The sequence below is a fragment of the Microtus ochrogaster genome, linkage group LG9, assembly GCF_000317375.1.
Source record: "Microtus ochrogaster isolate Prairie Vole_2 linkage group LG9, MicOch1.0, whole genome shotgun sequence".
In the NCBI taxonomy this organism is placed as follows: Eukaryota; Metazoa; Chordata; class Mammalia; order Rodentia; family Cricetidae; genus Microtus; species Microtus ochrogaster.
In genome coordinates this window covers 26069867-26071157 of record NC_022034.1, presented here as the reverse complement: position 1 = coordinate 26071157, position 1291 = coordinate 26069867, and the positions used below count along the sequence as shown (strand labels likewise).

General features: G+C 40.7%; 1 protein-coding gene across 2 annotated transcripts in view; it reads left to right on the top strand.

Moving 5' to 3' along the window:
* The window catches only part of Rpf2 (ribosome production factor 2 homolog), a 28491-nt gene that overhangs the window by 8262 nt on the left and 18938 nt on the right, over positions 1-1291 (top strand). For both annotated transcript variants that reach the window (XM_005363548.3, XM_026787477.1), the window contains exon 4: positions 809-848. In XM_005363548.3, coding sequence (XP_005363605.1) covers positions 809-848 — 40 coding nt within the window. The remainder of the gene's footprint in view (positions 1-808; positions 849-1291) is intronic.

The window sequence follows — 1291 nt, the reverse complement described above, 5'->3', positions numbered from 1 at the left end:
CCCGGCTTGCCTGCAAGTATGTTTGCCCATGTGCATATGAAGGCCTGCCCAGGCCAAAAAGCATCAGATCCCACAGAGCTGAGGTGAGGTGCCTGATGGGGTTTCTGGAACTGAACTTGGATACTCTATAAGAACCATAAGCACCCTTAACTGCTGAGCTGTTGTTCCAGCCCAATACTTAGGATAATCTTTTTGTTTTGTTTTGTTTTTTGTTTTTGTGATGGGATTTCTCTGTGTAGTGCTTGCTGTCTTGGAACTTGCTTTGTAGAACAGATTGACCTCAAATTCAGAGATCTGCCTGCTTTTGTCTCCCGGGTGCTGGGATTAAAAGTGATTGTTTGCAATTTTTTGTCCTTTTGTTTTAATTTATGTTTTGGGGTGTTTTATCTGTCTGTGTGCATGCCTGCACCATGTGTGTGCCAATTGCTATTGGAGGGCCTGGAGTTACAAATGGTTGTGAGCCACCAGGTGGGTACTGAGAATTGTACCCACTTGGGTTCTCTGAAACAGTACCCAGTGTTCTTAACTACTGAGCCATCTCTTCAGGCTTTCTCACCATACTTTTGGGTGGTGTGTTTTGGGATTAGGTCTCACTATGCAACCCTGGCTTGCCTGAAACTCATAGATATCTACCTACTTGTACTTTCCAAATAGTGGAATTAAAGATTTGTCCCACTATGTCGTACTCTCTTAATCATTTGAGTATATACTTTTTTTTTGAGTATATACTTTTTATTCATTATATCATTTAACTGAATGTACTTATTAACATTATTAAAACTGGAACCATTCTTTTTAATATTCTTAGGAAAAATATTACAAGACCATTTGAGGATCAGACGTCACTGGTAAGTACAAGAATCTTCAAGGAGAGCTCATATGGGTAGGACTGGGTGTGTGGCTGGGGAGTAAGTGGTAATGGTACTGGCTCATCCTTGCCTAGCATGCCTGAGGCCCTGGGTGCCATTCCCAGCATCAGAAGTAACAGGACAGAACTGTGTAAAACTGACTTCAGACTAACTCATGCTGTACTCCTAATGTTATCTTTTCCTTTTTAAATTAGAAGTCCTAATATAACAGTTTTGGTATCCAGACTATAAGATTATTCTTTTTTTTTTTTCTTTTTTTAAAGATTTATTTATTTCTTATGTATACATTCTGCCTCCATGTATGCCTGTACACCAGAAGAGGGCGCCAGATCTCATTACAGATGGTTGTGAGCCACCATGTGGTTGCTGGGAATTGAACTCAGAACCTCTGCAAGAGCAGCCAGTGCTCTTAACCACTGAGC